The sequence below is a fragment of the Ranitomeya imitator genome, chromosome 1 (assembly GCF_032444005.1).
Source record: "Ranitomeya imitator isolate aRanImi1 chromosome 1, aRanImi1.pri, whole genome shotgun sequence".
Taxonomy (NCBI): Eukaryota; Metazoa; Chordata; class Amphibia; order Anura; family Dendrobatidae; genus Ranitomeya; species Ranitomeya imitator.
The window spans coordinates 299,787,697-299,808,301 of record NC_091282.1 but is presented as its reverse complement, the minus strand read 5'-3'; the positions used below and the strand labels follow the sequence as shown (position 1 = coordinate 299,808,301).

Here is a 20,605-nt window from a genome sequence, read left to right as displayed (position 1 = left end):
TACTTTTAGGATGGTAACCAGGGTAAACATCGGGTTACTAAGCGCGGCCCTGCGCTTAGTTACCCGATGTTTACCCTGGTTACCAGTGAAGACATCGCTGGATCGGTGTCACACACGCCGATCCAGCGATGTCTCCAGGGAGTCCAGCGACGAAATAAAGTTCTGGACTTTATTCAGCGACCAACGATCTCCCAGCAGGGGCCTGATCGTTGGTCGCTGTCACACATAACGATTTCATTAACGATATCGTTGCTACGTCACAAATAGCAACGATATCGTTAACGATATCGTTATGTGTGAAGGTACCTTTAGTGTCAGCTTCCTAGTGGCAGCAGCATACACCCACGGTCCGGTGTCCCCCAATGTGGCGATGGAGAAAATGGGAAAAGGATATAAGTACATCTAAAATGAATACCAAAAGGGATCTAAAGGACTACAAACTGAACAAAGTGCATAGATGGCAGGGAAGATGAACGTCACAAACCAATGTCAAGAAGATCCGCAATACCTAATTAGCTTTCTACTCAAGTCAGGCATCACAACAAGATGCCGACTTTCCAAACTATACGAGAAATGAGGGGAAGAGATAGCATCCAAAATTCTAGAAACGCAACTTTGGATATAGGATGACCACTACAAAGTAATAAATCTCTCTAATCATTGCCTTACTATCATCCATAAAAAAAACATGTTAGAATGTGGTTTAACTTTCTCTCCCCCCAAAACTATAGATGCTTTCACGGCGGTGAAAGATGTGCACTTATTTGCACGAAAATTGATCCTCAATCATTTCCATGAAAGATCTTCATTTGGTACTCCTTTTGAGATACAAGACGAGAGGAAGGCCCTTGCAAAATTTGAATCATTAGCTGAAGAAAATGAAACATCTGTGGTAAGTGCCCTACCCATTTGTATAGCAAGTCCCAACAATTTTCTTGCCTTAACATCGATCCAGCAGTGCACATTTTTGTCAAGATGGTCACTGCAGACAGACATCGAAACACTGAGCAAAAATTCCTCATCTCATGTCAATAAACTAGAGGATAGAGTTATCAAGGAAATTCAAAGTTGGATTGATGTGATAACCAGATTGGCAGATTAGGGCTGAGATTTAGGAATTTGGCTAAACTCGCTCTATGAGAAACAGTGATTCAAACTGTTGGGTGAAAAAGCTTGCTATATAAAAAAAAAAAAAAATTGAGCCATAATTCCCTATCTGTTTTCCAACAGGAACTGTCTGACATCTTTACCAAGGCCTTTGAGGAAGGAATTACCCCAAAAAAATTATGGACGCAATTCTTACAGTTAAGCCATTATTACCAACCTTCTACCTACCGTATTTTGAGGGATGAGGGGGTGTTTGGAGATGCGACACTGAGGGTGTTCGGTGGTGCGTGGGCTTCGCCAACATTTTGTGAAAGCCCGGGACCCCCACACTTACATGATTTACATTGCGATAGACTCCAAGAAAATGGCCACCAGGGGCAACGCATGCATAGATGGAAATCTCAGCACCAAGATCTCGCGAGATCTCGAGGCCAAGATCTCCATCTGCGAATGCGCCGCAACCAGCAGCCATTTTCCAAGAGTCCACCGCAAAGTTAACCATGGAAGTACTGGGGCTCCGGGCCTTCACATTATGTAGGCGGAGCCACCGCACCACCGAACACCTGCAGCATCGCACATCCGAACATTCCTTACTCCTAGTCTGGGGCCCGCAACATCTCCCCACTCCTGCCTCTACCAGCAGAAACCCTGGGACCCCACTGCAGCCACCACCCCTGGCAAGCAATAAGATGCATGGATTGTAAGAAGCACCACCATTTTATTAAAAAAGGTTTTTTTCCCTATTTGTCTCAACATTTGTGGTGCGTCTTATAATCCGATGCGTCTTATAAGCCGCACAATATGGCAATTCCCAAAATACAAATGGATCCCATCAATCCTCCGGGTAGACCTATCGTGTCCGGGATTGAGGGTTTGTGTGAGCTGGCATGTCAAGTGGTAGATTTCTACCTTTAATCTATAGTCGCCATCTTACCCTCATATTACGGACACTACAGCGACACTATGCAGTTTTGATTGATTATACCTACAAGATAACATGCTATTTGTAACTGAGGATGTAGAAAGCCTATATACCTCAATTCGGCACAAGGATGGCCTTAAAGCCGTCTCCTGGTTTCTTGAAGCTAGTAGTTTGGAAAGACCTTTGGGTGAACTTATTTTGAATCTTTTGGAATATATCCTCACCCTTAATTGGAAATCTTTTCCAGTAATCCCATAGACCAAATTGATAGGGTACATGACTGGATCCACTTTATCGATGATGTGTGCTTTGTATGGGAGGGTTCTTCCAACTAACTGACAAAACTTAATCAGAATGATTCGAATATCAAACTCATTTATACTTATGGCCACCATCTTAATTTTCTCGATATAGATATTCAAGTAACACCACATGGACATGTTCTTACTGATTTATATCAATAGCCTACAGCCACAAACTCACTCTTACATGCCAGTTCATCGCATCCAAAATCTACAATCTGTGGGATTTCCATTGGCCAGCACATGCGAATTAAATGTATCTGCTGTAGCGATTAAGCATTTGGTGGGCAAGCAAAACCTTTACCAAAATTTTCGTGAACGGGGATATAGCCACAGACAGATCCATAAAAGGCATAAAAGGGCATAAGCCCTGCAATCATTTGTTATACAAAAAGAAGGACCAAGACGGGGATAATCATGAACAGGTCAGACTAATTACACATTTTAATAGCCACTGGGATTAACTTACTAATATTATTTTCAAGCACTGGAATCTGTTGAAAAAGAAATCAATCCTAAAGCAAATTCTCCCATCAAGACCACTAATTACAGCAAAAGAGCTGGTAATCTACCTGATTGAAAGCAAGCTGGTTCTACAGCCAGTAAAGCATACAAGTATCTAGTGAAAAGCAAAGAATTCATTAATTCTGATGGGACTCGTGTATACCAAATTCTACATCCATTAACCTGTTCATCTGAGGGCGTTATTGACTACGCCCAATGCCTATGTAAGAAAATTTATATTGAGATGACCACCCGAGAATTTAAAATATGAACAAGAGAGCATATTCAAGACTTAGAAAAAGCAAGAACATCACAAAATGACGAACAACTGAAAACCTTGCCCAAGCATTTTAGGCGTTACCACATCATGTAAACTGAAATATAAATTACTCAATGGACGACTGCCTTGATATGTATGGAAGGATATATATATATATATATATATATATATATATATATATATATATATATATATATAATTTTTTTTTTTCTTCGATTGGACTAACATCAGACAGTCGTTATGCACTGTACAATATATGTTCTTACCTGGATCCTTTAGATCAGTGTTTCCCAAACTCCAGTCCTCACGGACCCCACGGGTCATGTTATCAGGATTTCCATAGTGTTGCACAGGTGAGACAATTCCTGATGCCTCGATGATACTTCCACTACTTGAGCAATATTAAGGAAATCCTGAAAACATGACCCATGGGGTCCGTGAGGACTGGAGTTTGGGAAACACTGCTTTAGATAGTCCTTTTTTGTATTTTGTGTATGACCTGAGCCATGACCACTTGGGGCACAAGATAATACTGTAGGACTTCTGTATGCATGTATGTATGTATGTATGTATGTATGTATGTATGTATGTATGTATGTATGTATATTATATATATATATATTTTTTTTTTTTTTTTTTTTTTAATTGAATCTACAGTTTCATAATTTGGTTAATTTTCTGTAATTATAACATCTTGCACTTTATTAGCTCATGTGACATATGAAACTTTGCATTAGTTTCATTTTTATTTTTTATCACTGTATCAGTATTCAAGTATTCAGTATTGTTGGGCAAAAAATAGTATTCTAGGACCTATGACACTGAATACAACTTTAAATGGCAGCAGCTTTGTTTTTTTTTACATTTATAATTCTTCTTAGTCTGCACATTTTGGGGATCTTCCACTGAGCACACTTCCATTTTTATATAATAAGGGTCAATTACACCTTATTCCTGCACCTTTATTCTGCACTTTAATACATACGTACCTCTATAATAACTGTATCTAGCACTTTTATATTCACCTTTATAATCTAAAGATAAATGAGATGGTATCTCTTACCCTGCCCAAGCACCTAATTATTCATACTATCAATATTCAAAATATTGATTTATTTCACTGCTTCATTTCTTAGGTTGCATCTATTCTCGCACAGAGCACTTTACCTTTCATTTATATTATGATGTATACACAACTTATTTTTAGGTCTGTAATTACAATATCCATTCCTACTGTTAGTTTTTTTTTTTTTTTTTATATATTGTATGACACAATAAAGTTAGGCCACTTTAACACTAGTCCGTCGGTACGGGCCGTCGCAAACCATCGGCCCGACGGACAGTGTGTTAATTTAGCACAACATGGGCAGCGAATGCAGTTTTACAATGCATCCGCTGCCCCATTGTAATGTCCTGGGAGGAGGGGGCGGAGTTCCGGCCGTGCATGCGCAGTCGAAAATGGCGGACACGACGCACAAAAAAAATGTTGCATGGAACTTTTTTTGTGCCGACGGTCCACTAAAACACGATGCATCCATCGCACGACGGATGCAACGTGTGGCAATCCGTCGCTAATGCAAGTGTATGGAGAAAAAACGCATCCTGCGGGCAAATTTGCAGGATGCGTTTTTTCTCCAAACCAATGCATTGCGACGTGCGTCGAACGACGCTAGTGTGAAAGTAGCCTAAGTGATATTATGGCATACACTTTTTTTTATGACCTTTGTCCCCATACACATGAAGTAAATCCCGTGCTGAAATTTTTTGGTATAACTCGATCCCAGCCCATGGGCACGGATATTCAGACAAGTGGCCAATATGCACGCTTGCGCATGCACGGTCTCCATGACGACGGCCTGGCGCTTGCGTTTCATGGGGCCGCGAGTTGGAGTATCCCCATGGTGACACCATTTTGAAAACTAGACCCTTCAGGGAATTTATTTCGATTTGTGGCGAGTACCCTGAAATCCCAGGTGCTTTACAGATGTTTGCAACGTTGAGCCATGAAAAAATAAATAAAAAAATAAAATCACATTTTCCTACAAAACTGTTTTTTAGCCCCAAATTTTGCATTTTCCTAAGGGTAACAGGTGAAAATGGACCCCAAAGTTTGTTTTGCAATATCATTTAAGATGAAACGTGGATGGTCTTTCAGCATGATAATGATCCTAAGCACACCGCCAGGGCAATGAAAGAGTGGCTTCATAAGAAGCATATGAAGGTCCTGGAGTGGCCTGGCCAGTCTCCAGATCCCAACCCCATAGAAAACCTTTGGAGGGAGTTGAAAGTCTGTGTTGCCCAGCGACAGGCCCAAAACATCACTGCTCTAGAGCAGGGGTCCCCAACTCCAGTCCTCAAGGCCCACCAACAGGTCATGTTTTCAGGATTTCCTTTGCATTGCACAGGTGATGCAATTATTACCTGGGCAAGACTAAGGAAATCCTGAAAACATGACATGTTGGTGGGCCTTGAGGACTGGAGTTGGGGACCCCTGCTCTAGAGGAGATCTGCATGGAGGAATGGGCCAACATACCACCAACAGTGTCTGCCAACCTTGTGAAGACTTACAGAAAACGTTTGACCTCTGTCACTGCCAACAAAGGATATACGGTATAACAAAATATTGAAATTAACTTTTGTTAATGACCAAATACTTGTTTTCCACCATAATTTGCAAAATAAATCTTGCCAAATCAGACAAGGTGATTTTCAGGATTTGTTTTCTCATTTTGACTCTCATAGTTGTTGTCTACCTATGATGTCAATTACAGGCCTCATCTTTTTAAGTGGGAGAACTTGCACAATTGGTGGCTGGCTAAATACTTTTTTCCCCACTGTATATGTATAAGTTGAGTAGTCAGTTAGCTCCTTTTGCTGTGGAATTAGGTCAGCAGCTGGGATAAAGCCGTAGTACATAGCAGTTGGGGAAAACTAAGACGGCTACACAAGGATGATGAAATAGGAGAACTGTAACAAAATAATCTAGTGTAGCAGAAAATAACTGAATCCTAAATTATAGATGCATATAGCTGGAATCATAGTACTTTCAATGCAATAAAAAAAAAAGTCCCTTTAACATACTTTTTTTAATTTAATAATTTTGCTCACTTATTAAATATATCAACACGTAGTCAGATCACTTCCCTGCTCATTTATTAGATGAGTCGCACAGGAGCTTGGAACCTTTGGAATGGCTATTTGCGATTGAAATAATCTAATCTGGCTTTAAGTCGCTCTTTGAGCTCAGGAGGGAGTGACTGATGCTCCTTGAAACGCGTTATTGACTCATGTGCTTCTTTGAACAGATCTGCTCCAATTGCTTCTTCCACTCTTTGCTTCCAGGCTGACAACTTGGGCTTGTCCTCAAAAACATCAATACCAGCTGAAATTGGCTGTAAGTAAAAAAAGAGTTGTAATAATATACTATATATTAAAGGGAACATTTAATTCATGCTGCAGAAACCAAGCTGATCGAATATTTTCAATGTGAGACAGGGGCCATGGGACCCACTCTGCATGCCGGGATCACACAACCTGGATGTTCAAGCCCACCTTTGGCTAGAAAGTTGAGCCCTGGGGCATTAAGGTCTGTTCTGCAGACTTCTGACAATTCATAGTTAGAAAAATCACCAGTCTGGGGCTTCCCATTCTTTTATTAATTAAAAAGGGCAGCCCGCCATTACTAAAAAAGAAAAAATAAATAAGGTAGCCCTAGATTGGATCTCTTTAAGCGATTCTATAAACTTTCAACTGCTCAAGTTGCAGGAGTCAAAGATCAAGTAGGCATTGAAAGGAATCTGTCGGTCGATTCATGCTTCTCAAACCACAGGCAGCATGTATGAGAATATGGCTACAGATTGAGCCAGGTATAATTTTCTAAATAGTTTGAAGAACTGACCGGGGAGCATAGGCAGAGATGAGCCCAGTCCTGTGCCGTACCTGGCTGTCGTTTCCCAGAACCACTCCAGCCAATTGACAAGTCTTTCAATAGAAAGAGACCTGTCAATCACCTGGAGCGGTGCTGGGAAAAGATAGCCAGGAGCAGCCCAGGCCTAGTCTCGTATCTGCCTTTCGTTCTGGGCCGGCTCTTCAAACTATACCTTCTAGAACCTCCGGAGTGTTACATATAATTTTATACCTGGCTGCAATCGTTCATTCTGCCGATGTTTGAGCAGCAGGAATTACTCACACGTTCCTTTTAAAATGTGGTTGTCTACTACTGGACAACTATATGATTGAGCAGTGGTTGTCCAATAGATATTTTAGGGGGGAAACAAAATAGAGCAAATAGGATTTACTCACCTGCATAATTTCTACAATAGCAACCAAATCCGCAATGGAGATCTCATCCCCTGCAAAGAATGGTTTGTCCTGCAGGAATTTAGTTTCTATGGCTGTCAAAGTCCCATTAAGCTCGGATAGAGCAGGATTTACATTTTCAGGTGCGGCTTCATGACCAAGGATATATGGAGTCATGCCCTGGAACAAAAAGGAAGGAGTACTTTGTAATTTATTAAATCTATATCCTACTGTAATAAATATTAAATATACATTAATTTATAATCACAAATTGACTGTATGTTTCAGATATAAAAAGGCAGGATGCCCATAGAATTACTGAAACAACCTTGCACCACCATAACTTGCTTAGGGGGCCCTCCACTGGGAATCCCGTTATCCTGACACTGGGGATTTCAAGTGCTCTGCTTAAAAGGAGTTTTCCTCACAAATAAAGTTAATTTTAATCAATAGGACTTGGAATAATAATAATTTCCACAATTGAATGGGTTTAAATAAAACGTTCCTGTGCCGAGATAATCTTATAAATGTGCCCCTGCTGTGTACTGGATGTCTGAATGTACAGTGACATGGTCTGATCATACCACATCTCCTGGGCAGGAGAGGAAGCAAAAGAGGATACAGACAGGACAGCACGGGATCACAGCTGATTCTTTCTGTGAGGTAAAACATGTTTAAAAACAGGCAGGGAAATGTTTTACCTCACAGAAAGAATCAACTGCGATCCCATGCTGTAACATCTGTATCCTCTTTTGCTTCCTCCCCCTGCTCAGGAGATGTGATCTGATCAGACCAGACCATGTCCCTGTACTGTGAGACACGGCCATTACACAGTACACAGCAGTGGCACATTTATAAGATTATCTCGGCACAGGAACATTTTATTTTAACACATCCAATTGTGCAAGTTATTATTCCAAGATCTATTAATTAAAATGGGCATTGTTTGTGGGAAAACCCCTTTAAATGGAACCATGGCTGTGCATATGCCCCACTGCTCCAGTCTCACTCTTGTACTGCCGGAGCAGAGTACAGTATTCGGCCAACTCTGGCAGTTCTAAAGAAAATAAGCTGTGGCAGCCATCACTCCAAATAGTGCACTTCAGAGCAAGTGTGGCCTCCATTTCTTCATATGCCACACAATACAAACAATCCACCAGAAGAGACTAATGACCGTGCAACCCAAACTCCTATCCATATTCCAAAAATCGTATCACCTGATTGGGGCTCTTTATTTTAAAGACACATTTACCTTGACCCAAAACACTCTGGCACCGTGGGGACGTGTATTTGCATGTTGCCAAGACAGGTACTCATCTACACGAGCACGTTTCTGGAGGTCTGATGGGTACCAGTGATCTGGGGTCTTATACTTGTTAGCTAGATACTGTAGGATTGCAGTGCTGGAAAGAGAATGAAAGCCGAGTAAGCACAAACTATTAGGTTAAATATATAATTATGTACACATCATCGACAAGGCCTGATAGTTGCTGGATTATCACATGTTCTGGATTACTAGGCAGTTGTTAAAAGAAAAAAAGTACCAAGGGCACGAAGAATAAAAAGCCAATATTAAACATTGTTCACAACACTCTTATTGTGAGAACTGAGAATCTATTCCTTGAAGGCCCTGAACCAAGTATGGAAAGGTCCTAGGACTGTGAGGGAGGTTTGGTTGGTACCCTTAGGTAAAAGTGGAGGAAATAATGGGGCTGCCCTATGCAAATAGGGGTGTGGTTTGATAAGGATGATAAGAGGGCAAAAGAACGCCAATGGACATTCAGCCAATTTACCTGAGTGTGAGGAGCCCACCCACCCGCCTTTATTTTTATGTTTTAAATTAATAGTTTATAGCAAGATTTATGGTTTTGTTAGTTGTTACAGCACGGCGGTTCTCGTCCAAGCCTGATGAGGTTTTATTGCAAGGCTTGCTGTACATCAGCGGTTGGCCTTTGGTTTTTCTTTTGGAATAAAAGCATAAAAAATGGGAATGGACGATGAATGATTTTTGGCAATGTATGTAATGTGTATTTTCGTTAAATAAAAGCTGTGGCCAACCCACTTAACCCAACATTTGTGTTTCCTGGTATTTGTATTCAAAAGGTACACCTGGTAAGGTTGTGTGTTTTGTTGGTAATGCAGCCAAATTATTATGGGAAAGGGTTGCTATGTTTTACACTCCTTGCAGTCATAGATGTGAATATGAGGTTTCTGAAACAAGAGCATGAATTTCATCTGCACCATTCAGAAATAGGAGTTCAGATATTTCTGCAACAATCCTGTAAAAATACCCTTAAGAGTAAATGGAAAAAAAAGTTTTTTCTGCAGCATTAGGGGTTATCTTCTTTGTATTTTACAATGGGAATACAGCAGTAATTATAATGTGCAGTCAGTAAATCTAATTCATAAATGAAAATGTAACAGCAACTTAATCCAAGATTATAAGGGTTAGGAAGTGATCTAAACATGGATTTGTAGCATCTGCTATGCAATCACAATGTTCTAAATGTAATATACTGTTACTCTGCTTTGTAGTAATAATGATTGAGAACTGCCATCTCAGAGAAAAAAATCAGAGCGATTATTTTATTTTTTATGTAAAATACGGGATAAGGAGACAATGCATACCAGGCTTGTACTCGAGTCAATAAGCTTACCCAGTTATCCGTCGCAGCATCTCGTTGGTGCCGGCTTCCAGCAGCTCTTCCTGTGCTGAGCAATCACGTGGTACTGCTCATTAAGGTAATGAATATGCACTCATCTCCACTCCCATAGGCGTGGAGGGAAGATTCAATACCTTAATGAGCGGTACCACTTGAACGCTCGGCACAGGAAGAGCTGCTGGAAGCCAGAACGAGGTGCTGCGAGGGCACGCTGGCGGGTGAGTAGGATGTTTGTTTTTAGTAATAGGAAGCATGCATACAAGGACGGGAGGGGTCACACATACCAGGACAGGACGGGGGGAGCCAAGCATACCATGACAGGACAGGGAGGGGGGCACGCATACCAGGACAGGGATGGGGGGGACAATGCATACCTGGCTTATACTCGAGTCAATAAGCTTAATCAGTTTTCCGTGGCAAAATTAGGTGCCTCAGCTTATAGTCGAGTATATACGGTACCTTTATTTTTTTATTCCTGAGATACGCTCTCTGGAAACCATTCACATACTTAATGTACATAACTATACTTAATGTATATATTAATGGTGGAATTAGAACTGATAACTAAGTAAACATATCTAGGCTATACAAAAAGGAACAGGTCCTCCGGAAATAGACTTTACATTGGGTGGGACAGAGGAGTGTATTTGTTTTATTTTTATTTCCTATATCATCATCTTCATTAAAAAAAATCATCTAACATCACCTCCTCTCCATTCATAATTACTTCTGCGCTAATCCAGCCCTGTTGCATCAGTTTTTCACGTAAAAAAAAAAAAAAGAAAAATCTACATTTAAAAAGTACAGTATATTTACATAGTTTAGAATTTAAAAAAAAAATTTAACAGCGGTAGATAAGGGTACTTAAACCACGGCGACGTAAAGGCGATGTGGAAAAAATGTATGGCACCCCTCCAGAGTCAGAATTTCTCCAGGGTCTCAGCTAGTGACGTCTTCTTCTGGTAAGAAAATGGTGGGCGCATGCACAGTGCGCCTGCCTAGATCTGCCGGCCGGCACCAATAGGAGATTTTTCCTATTGATTAATTTTGATCACTGTGATAGACCCTATCACAGTGATCAAAATAGAAAAGTAAAACCCCGCTTTATCACCCCCTTAGATAGGAAACAATAATGAAATTATATATAATTTCATTATTGTTTCCTATCTAAGGGGGTGATAAAGCGGGGTTATATATATATATATATATATATATATATATATATATATATATATATATATATATATATATATATATATATATATATATATATATATATACATACATACATACATACATACCCCGTATATACTCGAGTATAAGCCGACCCGAGTATAAGCCGACCCCTCTAATTTTCCCACAAACAACTGGGAAAACTTATTGACTCGAGTATAAGCCTAGGGTGGAAATGCAGCACCTACCGGTGAATTTCAATAATAAAAATAGATCATTATTTCCCCATAGCTGTGCCATATAGTGCTCTGCGCCGTTCATTATTGCCCTATAGCTGTGCCCCATATAGTGCTCTGGACCGTTCATTATTGCCCTATAGCTGTGCCCCATATAGTGCTCTGCGCCGTTCATTATTGCCCTATAGCTGTGCCCCATATAGTGCTCTGCGCCGTTCATTATTGCCCTATAGCTGTGCCCCATATAGTGCTCTGCACCATTCATTATTGCCCTATAGCTGTGCCCCATATAGTGATCTGCACCGTTCATTATTGCCCTATAGCTCTGCCCCATATAGTGCTCTTGCACCGTTCATATTGCCCCATAGAAAGCTCTGCCCCATATAGTGCTCTTGCACCGTTCATATTGCCCCATAGAAAGCTCTGCCCCATATAGTGCTCTGCGCCGTTCATTATTGCCCTATAGCTGTGCCCCATATAGTGCTCTGCGCCGTTCATTATTGCCCTATAGCTGTGCCCCATATAGTGCTCTGCACCGTTCATTATTGCCCTATAGCTGTGCCCCATATAGTGCTCTGCACCGTTCATATTGCCCCATAGAAAGCTCTGCCATTGTCGCTGCTGCTGCAGTAAAAAAAAAAAACAAAACACATACTCACCTCTCTTGCTTGCAGCTCCCGGCGTCTCCGCTCTGACTGATCAGGCAGAGGGCGCCGTGCACACTATATGCGTCATCACACCCTCTGACCTGAACAGTCAGAGCGCAGAGACGCCGGGAAGATGGAGCGACGCCGGGAAGATGAAGCGGCGCCCGGAACGCGGACAGGTGAATATTACATACTTACCTGGTCCTGGCGTCCGGCTCCTTCCCCCGGACAGCTGTCTTCGGTGCTGCAGCTTCTTCCTCTATCAGCGGTCACCGTTACCGCTGATTAGAGAAATGAATAGGCGGCTCCACCCCTATGGGAGGTGGAGCCGCCTATTCATTTCTCTAATGAGCGGTCCCACGTGACCGCTGATAGAGGAAGAACTGCAGCACAGAAGACCGTGGGACGGCAGGGGGAGCGCCAGGATCGCTGGGACTAGGTAAGTATGCCTCAGCGCCCTCTCCCCCTCACCCGCCGACCGTGACTCGCGTATAAGCCGAGAGGGGCACTTTCAGCCCACAAATCTCGGCTTATACTCGAGTTATATATATATATATATATATATATATATATATATATATATATATATATATATATATATATATACATATACATATACATATACATACACACACACATACATATATACACACACACACATTTTTCCATTGGGGTTAGAGTTGAGCTTAAATGAGTTGGGTTAAAGTTAAGGTTAGGGCTAATGTTGGGGCTAGAGTTGGGGTTAGGGTTTGGATTACGTTTATGGTTGGAATTAGGGTTAGGGGTGTGGTTAGGGTTATGGTTGGGATTAGGGCTAGGGGTGTGTTGGGGTTAGGGTTGGAGTTAGAATTTGGGCGTTTTCACCGTTTAGGCACATTGGGGCTCTCCAAACGCGACATGGCGTCCGATCTCAAATTGGACAATAACTTTTGTGGTCCAATTTCTCCTGTGACCCTTGTGAAAATAAAAAAAATTTGGGCTAAAAAAATCATTTTTATGGAAAAAAAATAATTTTTATTTTTGCGGCTCTGCGTTATAAACTTTAGAGAAACACTTGGGGATTCAAAGTTCTCACAACACATCAAGATAAGTTCCTTGAGGGGTCTAGTTTCCAAAATGGTGTCACTTGAGGGCGGTTTCCGCTGTTTAGGCACATCAGGGGCTCTCCAAATGCGACACGACGTCCGATCTCAATTCCAGCCAATCCTGCATTGAAAGAGTCAAACAATGCTTCTTCCCTTCTGAGCTCTGCCGTGCGCCCACACTGTAGTTTACCCCCACATATGGGGTATCGGCATATTCAGGAGAAATTGCATAACAAATTTTGTGGTTCATTTTCTCTTTTTACATTTGTGAAAATAAAAAAAACTGGTTCTAAAATAAAATGTTTGTGAAAAAAAAGCCAAATGTTCATTTTTTCCTTCCACATTGCTTCAGTTCCTGTGAAGCACGTAAAGGGGTGCAATTTTTAGAATGGTGTCACTTTGGGTATTTTCTGTCATGTATACCCCTCAAAGTGACTTCAAATGAGATGTGGTCCCTAAAAGAATGGTGTTGTAAAAATGAGAAATCGTTGGTCAAATTTTAACCGTTATAACTCCCTAACAAAAAAAAATTTGTTTCCAAAATTGTGCTGATGTAAAGTGGACATCTGGGAAATGTTACTTATTAAGAATTTTTTGTGACATATCTCTCTGATTTAAGAGCAAAAAAATTCAAAGTTTGAAAATTGCAAAATTTTCAAACTTTGCCATATTTCCATTTTTTCATAAATAAACACAAGTCATATTGAAGAAATTTTACCACTAACATGAAGTACAATATGTAAAGAAAAACAATCTCAGAATCACCGGGCTCCATGGAAGTGTTCCAGAGTTATAACCTCATAAAGAGACAGTGGTCAGAGTTGTAAAAATTGGCCCGGTCATTAAGTACAAAATTGGCTCTGTCACTAAGGGGTTAACACGATTCTTTACCTCTCCGCCATTGTGAAGTCTCCATCTTTGAGAGCCGGCACCTTACGCAGTTGATTCACCTTGCCAAAATCTTCTTTCAGCTGATCTCCTAAAAAAAAAAAAAAAAGGATCCAAATATTCCGTATCCAGATCAGGACATTTCCAGAAATATACTACCATGATTTGTCATTATATTATTATTATTATTATTATTAATTATTATATTTGTTCATTTTCACAATCTGGGCACAGTATGTGATGCTATCAGTATCGCATTAAGAGGATATGATAACCTGTATACAGTAATTCTAATTTCACATTTTTTCACATGTCTGCTCCGTCCAAAGTACTGCAGACTTTTGTAAGCGCGGTGATTACACGTGTTCATTGAACCATGCGGAATCGCCGCTTCTTATACATTGCATGGGTGATTTTTATCTTGCGGAGACGGAGCATCTCCACAATATAAATAGGAATGCTGCGGTCTGGAGAGACGGGCCGCGTGTCCAGGTAGGCAGGGACGCCGAAGGCTGTAACATCTGGCCGCTGCAGGTTGGAGGCTGCGGATGTACGCAGCGTCCAACCCGCATCGTTTACTGACCATGGGAACATACCCTTACAAATTCAAACAAAATCTGAAAAAGACTCTCCAATCCAAAGTGCAGCAGCATCTCTCCAAGCCCCATGTCATAATCTGGCAGAAAAACCACTTCAGTGCCCGGGTAGAACCTGTCTAGTGGGCACGGCCTCGCTCAATACAAGTGGCCCGCGCCCATGAGACCGGCTCTGCATATCGTTCCTCGGGCAGAGAACAGAGTCCTCGCAGAGTACAGTGCTGGGAGGATTGAAGAGTCTGTAGTCACATAGAGAGACTGCAGCCTATTCATTTTAGACTGGACGCCCCTATTAATAAAATTATGCTTTAGCCAACAACAACATGGTTGCGTTTTTTTTTTTTAATCTTCTCATTGCTTTCTATGGGTGAAAAAATGCAGCAAAAATGCTGGAAAAATTGACATGCTGCAAATTTAGAAAACGCTGCAGTGCTCAAATTCAGTCAGGAAAAAGACAAGTGCGTGCATCAGATTTCTGAAATCTCAGTTTTTACTGGTACTGTAAAATGCAGCTTTACATTTGCAGAAAAATACAGCAAAAATGCTGCATATGAACATAGCCTAAGGGTATGTGCACACATTAATGGGAACCAGTCACCAGTTTTTTTTTTTTTTATAAACTCTGCCCATCACCTTTAAGATGATAAGAATGAGGTTCCTGCAATCCCTTTATATCTTCAGACGTGCCCTTGCATACCTCCGAAAATGTGTTTTATACTTTTCCCGTGCTCTATGTAAATTGCAGCAGGTGTTTCCAAACGCCGCCTCTGTAAGTCATCCATGTAGTGCCCGAAGTCTCGCACTTTCACAGTGGAATCAGAGAGCTGCGCAGTCGCCTCACTGTGCCCTATTGAACAGCCAGTAACCCACTGCACATGCGCGAGACTAAGCACTAGGTGGATGGCGGAGAGACGTCACCCATCTACATGCACTTATAAGCAGTGGCGTTTGAAGGGACCGGGGCAGCAGTGTTAACGTGGAGAAACGCATTGGAACGCACCGTGCAATTCACATACAGCATGGGACAAGTATAAAACACATTTTTGGAGGTATGCAGGGGCACGTCTGAGGATACAAAGGGGTTGCAGGATCCTCATTCTTACGATCTTAACCCCTTTTCGACGTGTGTAATCGTACGCCAATGCTAGACTCCCCCTGTTTGGTGTGAGCTCCGGCACGGAGTCCACACCTTTCTGGGCACATGTCAGCTGATCTATACGGCTGACATGTGCCCGCAACAGCTGCGATCCACCCGCGGCTGTTAACTAATTAAATGCCGCTGTCAATCTCTCCCAGTGGCATTTAACTTGTGCTTACAGGAAGCGCATCACTAATCCCGCCCATCGGTGACCTAGTCACATGATTGCGGGTCACCGATGGGTCGGCATGACAAACAGAGGTCTGCAGCAGACCTCTATGCTTGTCATTGCTAGATTGTGATGAGCGCCACCCTGATGTCGGCACTCATAGCAAGTAAGCATTTCTGCTACACACAGTCGATCTGTGCGAAATTTTGCATTCCCGTGTGATCGCCGCACACCTCAAATTGCCGCATGCGGACACATCCGCATACAACGCATGTCCCTGCGTACCCAGTATTAGAGATACGTACACAGAGAAACGCAGGATGCAGGCAGCAGTATGCAGAGCTTCACGGAGGAAGCAAGAGGAAGTACGCTGCCACCCGCAGCGCAGGAAACGCAAGTGTGAAACCAGCCTTATTGGTGCAGAAGTGTCTGCAGCAAATATTTAAAGGGATTGTCCAGCCTTAGGGTACAAGTCTATAGTCACTCTAAGGCCGGGATCACACATGCGAGAAACACGTCCGTGTCTCGCATGTGAAATTCAAGCTCTGGCGCCGGCACTCCAGAGCGGAGTGTGCGGCCGCATAGCAACACATGGAGCCGCACGCTCTGCTCCCAAGTGCCGGCGCCAGAGCTTGGATTTCACATGCGAGACACGGACGCGTTTCTCGCATGTGTGATCCCGGCCTAAGGCCACGACCATCTAGTCGGCACGTGACTGTGTGACTGCAAATCAGATACTTGTGGCTACATACCCGCCACAGGAGAATCCTCGCAGTTGTATCCCAAGGCCGGACAACCCCTTTAAGGGGAACCTGTCATGTAAAAAAAAAAAGCTATTAACCTACAGACATAGGATTAGCTGCATTCTCTGCACTGATGTGCTGCCTGTCAGCAGGGCCGGGTTAGGGGCAGGGAGACAAGGCAGCTGCCTAGGGCCCCCTCTCCTCCAGAGGCCCCCAGCCAGTGGATTGCCGCTAATAGCAGCAAACCACGTGGCCGCTATGGGGCCCAGCTCCACCCCTCCATCGGACATGCAACTTGTATGCATCATAGACACCAATACAGTTGAAAGCAGTTATGGAGGAGAGAGCGTCAGCTGACGCTCCCTCTCCCATCAGTCCCACTCTGACTGTGACTCAGCGGGTGCGCGATGATGTCAGATCATCGTGCGCCACACTGTGCCAGGAGTGGAGCTTGCCGAGACTGAAAGCAGAGCCTGGAGCAGCGTGGGGAACAAGGAGGAGAGGTGAGTACTGCGTGTGTTTGTATATGTGTGTACTGTGTGGGCTGCACTACAGTGTGTGTATCTGCATTATAGTCTGTGTTTGTCTCTGCACTATACGGTGTGTGTGTGCGGGGGGGGGGGGGGGGGGGGGGGGGGAGTTGCACTACTGTTGTGAATTCCGTGGCAGAGCTCCCTCCTGTGGTCACAAGTGGTACTTCGGCTGATTCTCTCTGTGAGCTTCCGTTGGTGGAGGAAAGTGGTACTGCGGCTTCTGAGTTTCCTTCCTCAGGTGATGTGGTGAAGTCGTTAGGTGCTGCTCTATTTAACTCCACCTAGTGCTTTGATCCTGGCCTCCAGTCAATGTTCTCGTATTGGACCTGTTTCCTCCTGTGGCCTGCTGCTCTGCATAGCTAAGTTCCGCTTTGCTATTTTGTTTGCTGTTTTTTTCTGTCCAGCTTGTCTATTTGTTTTTTCCTGCTTGCTGGAAGCTCTGGGACGCAGAGGGTGTACCTCCGTGCCGTTAGTTCGGTACGGAGGGTCTTTTTGCCCCCTTTGCGTGGTTTTTGTACTGTTTTGTGTTGACCGCAAAGTTACCTTTCCTATCCTCGCTCTGTTCAGAAAGTCGGGCCTCACTTTGCTAAATCTATTTCATCTCTACGTTTGTCTTTTCATCTTAACTCACAGTCATTATATGTGGGGGCTGCCTTTTCCTTTGGGGTATTTCTCTGAGGCAAGGTAGGCTTATTTTCTTTCTTCAGGCTAGCTAGTTTCTCAGGCTGTGCCGAGTTGCATAGGGAGCGTTAGGCGCAATCCACGGCTGCCTCTAGTGTGTGTTGGAGAGGATTAGGGATTGCGGTCAGCAGAGTTCCCACGTCTCAGAGCTCGTTCTATGTTTTTGGGTTATTGTCAGGTCACTGTATGTGCTCTGACCTCTATGTCCATTGTGGGACTGAATTATCTTTTCATAACACACTACATTGTGTGTAAAAAAAAACAAAACAACAAGAGACAAAATGAGCAAAAGCGCTGCTGTAACTAAATAAGGAAAAAGCAAAAGTGCATTTAAATAACACAGAGTTCTTAGTAACACTGTTTTTGATTAAAAAAAACATAAAAGCCATCCCACCATCGACAAGGTGACCCTGACGGTCCTACACTGTCTAGTATTAAAACCTTACCATGTGTAAATGTTGACTTCAGTGTGTGAATAAGGGCAGACAAAAGGACTATACTGTGCGTGTCTGGGGGGCTGCATTACAATGCGCAGGGCGCTGCTCTATACTGTGTATGGGGGGGGGACTGCATTATACTTTGTCACTCTGTGGGGGCTGCAGTATACAGTTTGTGTGTGGGGGCTGCGTTATATTCTTAGGGGGCTACATTATACTGTGTGTGGGGGTTCTGCAGTATAGTCTATGAAGGGGGATGCATTATACTGTGTGTACTAATGCAGCCCCACACACACAGAGTACTCTATGGGGGAGGTCGTATACACTGAGGGAGGATGCCATATACTCTGAGGGGGGGTGAAGTATACTGGGTGTGGGGCTTCAGTATATTCCGAGGAGAGTACATTACTCTATTAAGGACCATGGGGAGTGCATTATGCTATATGTTCTATATGGTACCTGTATGAAGGACTACCTGTCACTCTTCCTCAGCCGATGTAAAGAAACTCAGGAACAAGCGTCGAATGACTTCAATAGTGTGTGCGCAGCGGGGCTACATTATACTATGTGTGTGGGGTGGGGCTGCAGTATACTATTATGGGGGTGGCATTATAATCTGAGGGGGGCTGCAGTGTACTCTGAGGGGGCAACATTATACTGGGTGTGGGGAGCCTGCATTATACTCCTAGGGGTCTACATTATTCTCTATGAGGGGGCTGCATTGTACTCTATCAATGACCATGGGGAGTGCATTATGCTATAAGTTTTATATGGGACCAGCATTATAATTATACTGTATCAAGTCATTCTTCCTCAGTCGGTGTAAAGAAACTTGGGACCAACCGTTAAAACGACTTCAATATTGTCGCTCACACTTATTTAACGGCTGGAAATCAGCGCATGTAAATACAACTGAAACGTTTCTGTATGATGGTGCAATGTGTTAGCATTTGGGGCCTCACTTTGTATAAAACCGGCCCTGCCTCTCAGGGCGCAGTTTACTGAGAGATGACTGAAGCCGGAGGTTGCAGGGATGGATAAAGTCCTTTTCCTCCTGTCTGTGTCGTTCGCCGTGTGGCGGCGGCGGCATGGCTTAAGAAAGCCGTTAACCAGCTGATTAACAGCGGATTTTGGCACCACAGGTTCCCTTTAACATGTGCCCATTCCATAACTCAGCTATGAACGCTGTTCAGTAACTCTGCTGACTCAGTCACATGGATTTCCAGGCCTAGCAGCATGCAAGCCTTATATCACCAAGCACAACGCCAAGATGGAATGGCGTACAGCACACGGACACTCGATCTGTGCCCCTTATGCCGTTGCCTCACTATGAACTATGGTGCAAAGATCGTCTACCATATCACTGACTTCCAATTCTGCAGTTTAGGGGCCCTGGGGGGCCACAGAGGACAGTCACCTCTGACCCAGATACATCCTTTCCATCAGCCCGCACACTTCTGACACCATCTATTCAGAGACATGGCTAATCCACCATTGCAGCAGCTGCAAGTCTCCGAAGATTCTTGCCAAGAACTGCCCCCCACACTCACTTCACAAGACCCCCCACTGACCTCTGAACAGCAGCACCTCCTGGTGCTTAAAGGGGATGTTGTTAGCCTTGGCGAAGATATAGACCGCGCGGCAGGGCTGGGAGAGCAGGTCCAGGTACAGGGTCAGGTCCGACATGATGATGACACACCAGTCCGGTACTCGGCAGTGAGAGGCTCCGGGAAGGGGCTCCGGTTACTGAGCAGTGCCCACGCCCACGGCACGGAGCCTCGCCCCAAGCTCGCCTCTCACCTAGTGCGCTGCCTATGGCTCCATTAGGGTTAATTGCACGGTGTCACATTGTGGCTTCATGGCTGACACAACTCCTCACTGCCGAGGTTCCTCATGCATCCTGGTCACTGCGGCTGCCATCTTGTTCTAAACCTCCTGTCAGGATTCCACTTATTTCCTCCACATAGAGAAACACTTTCTGGTGGAGTTCAGAGTTGTACCCCTGTGAGAAAGCACATATCATTAGCAGAAAATTAGGGCATGTTCACACTGCGTGTCTGTTTCCAAACAAAAGACGCCTCAGCATTCTCTGAAGTTTTGTAATACTGAAGCGTGTTTTGCCAGCGTTTCTGGGGTCATTTCCTCAGCAGTTTCTTTAATAGGGTTCGAGACTTTAAAAAAAATATATTTATAAGGAAATTA

The 20,605-nt window shown here is 43.4% G+C and overlaps 1 protein-coding gene across 1 annotated transcript; it reads right to left on the bottom strand.

Moving 5' to 3' along the window:
* Positions 1-6,182: 6,182 nt before the first annotated feature.
* Positions 6,183-20,331, bottom strand: LOC138670107 (glutathione S-transferase theta-1-like). Its single transcript, XM_069757148.1, has 5 exons — positions 19,975-20,331; positions 14,110-14,197; positions 8,667-8,817; positions 7,418-7,594; positions 6,183-6,507 (listed from the first exon to the last, which is right to left on the bottom strand). The coding sequence occupies exons 1-5, from the start codon at positions 20,087-20,089 to the stop codon at positions 6,310-6,312; spliced, it is 729 nt and encodes a 242-aa protein (XP_069613249.1). The 5' UTR covers positions 20,090-20,331; the 3' UTR covers positions 6,183-6,309.
* Positions 20,332-20,605: the final 274 nt, after the last annotated feature.

Excerpts from the sequence above, each read along its gene's own strand:
- LOC138670107 (XM_069757148.1), bottom strand. The coding sequence starts at position 20,089 with ATGTCGGACCTGACCCTGTACCTGGACCTGCTCTCCCAGCCCTGCCGC. Across the intron at positions 14,198-19,974 it reads GGAGGTGCTGCTGTTCAGAG|GAGATCAGCTGAAAGAAGAT; the intron begins GTCAGTGGGGGG and ends TTTTTTTTTTAG. Across the intron at positions 7,595-8,666 it reads CCAGAGTGTTTTGGGTCAAG|GGCATGACTCCATATATCCT; the intron begins GTAAATGTGTCT and ends TTTTTGTTCCAG.